Source organism: Pyrus communis, chromosome 15 (genome assembly GCF_041283825.1).
Source record: "Pyrus communis isolate YQ-2024b chromosome 15, ASM4128382v1, whole genome shotgun sequence".
NCBI lineage: Eukaryota > Viridiplantae > Streptophyta > Magnoliopsida > Rosales > Rosaceae > Pyrus > Pyrus communis.
The window spans coordinates 20,320,897-20,322,703 of record NC_142579.1 but is presented as its reverse complement, the minus strand read 5'-3'; the positions used below and the strand labels follow the sequence as shown (position 1 = coordinate 20,322,703).

The 1,807-nt window shown below is 38.2% G+C and overlaps 1 protein-coding gene across 1 annotated transcript; it reads right to left on the bottom strand.

Annotated features, from left to right (window-relative positions):
• Window positions 1-462: 462 nt before the first annotated feature.
• LOC148690658 (uncharacterized) lies at window positions 463-1,179 on the bottom strand. The gene has a single exon (XM_088684978.1). It carries the CDS (start codon window positions 1,177-1,179, stop codon window positions 463-465), a length of 717 nt encoding a protein of 238 aa, XP_088541104.1.
• Window positions 1,180-1,807: the final 628 nt, after the last annotated feature.

The following is a 1,807-nucleotide window of genomic DNA, read 5'->3' as shown; positions in this document are numbered from 1 at the left end:
TAAAAATAAAAAATAAAAAATAAAAAAATGAGCCTAGGCCTCCCCGTCTTTGGGCCTAACAATTTTCATACCAAATACATATGAATGAGGAGTTTTATGCAATCACTTAGAAAGGAAAATGGTTAAGTTTTGTTTGGAAAATTGCCTACTAGCAAGACACCTCCCTCGTCAACTCCCTCGACCGGAGACTTGGGGGACTCCTACCATATACCACTACACCTTGGTACTCAGAAATTTCACGACTACTCAGTGCCTTGGATTTTTCAAGTCCCTAACCGAGAAGCTTTCCTTACTCAAGAAATTAAGGGAGCACTACTTCAACCTACAGGGTCCATCCACGAAATTTCAACATGCAAACTTCAACAAAATAAAAAATTCAAAGAACTTAGTGAAGGATATCTTAGTGTATTTAACACAACACATTGAATAAAGTAAAGCTTATTTATTGATATCCTCGATAAATTACAAATATGTGCATACACATGAATCAAAGCAAACAAACAGGAGGGTGCCTTCACAAAGGCTACTCAGGAGAAGTCTCAACACTCGGCAAATAGGAGGCACCGAAGGGTGATTATTTGGAGCCTCAGTACTGGGCAGAACCCCAGAAAGAGGAGGCACCAGAGGTTGATCATTTGGAGCTTCAGTATGTGATACAGCCCCATAGGACGAAGGCAATAAATGTCTTTCGAACAAACTCACAAACCTTTGATGATCATTTAAAATCTGACCCTCGGATTCCTGTAACTGGTCAAGCTTTCTCTTCATGGTTGTAAAATAGCTATGTGCGAGCATGTGCAATTGTCTATTCTCATGCTTAAGCCCTCTGATCTCCTGTTTGAGACTTATCACTTCAGCCGCCAACGATTCAACTTGGCGGGTTCGAGCAAATAGGTGTTGAGCCATATTAGACACAGAACCTGCACACTGAACACTGAAAGCCAGAGAATCCTTAACAACCAACTCATCGGATCGTTTAGAAAGTAGTCTGCTGTCTTTGGGAGTAAAAAGATTCTTGGCCACCACCGCAGCGGTCACATCATTCTTTATCACAAAGTTCCCAATAGTAAGGGGACCAGTATGAGATAAGAAGGATAAGCGCCATATGTTATCTTGAGGAGACATGGCTACCTCTTCTACAGCATTCAAGTCCAAACGACGGTCGGACGGGCCAGACATTCTCAGAAAATATGAAGAAAAAAAATGAAGTACAGTAAGTGATGCGAGAATTATACGCACACAAATTAAACCCTCTTTTTGACAATTGTAGTATAGATATAAGTAGGGATCGTTCTGGACCGGGGATTAGGAGGGATTGTTAATCACTTGGATTTGACTCAAAAACGTAAAAACAAAGTTAAAAACGTTCACAAAGACTCAAAGGACTCAAAACAAGTTCAAAAGACTCAAAACTGCCTAAAAACACTAACTAGGCAGTTTCTGACCTTAAATCCAATGTTGGACGAATTTAAGATTATGGCTTGATTCAAATGTAAAAACACAATATAAAACACTAAACTAGACTCAAAGAATGTAAAACTAAACACTTAAAACACTAAAACAAACCAAGACTCAAAACAGCACCAAAACACTCAAAACTGCCTTAAAAACACAATCTGGGCAGTTTTGAGCACTTTGACTACTTTGGACGAATTTGGGAAATAAAATGAATCAAAACACTTAGAAACATAAACTAAGACACTTTCTAACTAAATTGGACAATAAAGTAAAGGGGGATTTGGTTTTTACGAAATTAAACTAAAATGCACTGATTACAATTTAAAACAGAATGTAAATATGAAATTGA

Excerpts from the sequence above, each read along its gene's own strand:
- LOC148690658 (XM_088684978.1), bottom strand. The coding sequence starts at position 1,179 with ATGTCTGGCCCGTCCGACCGTCGTTTGGACTTGAATGCTGTAGAAGAG.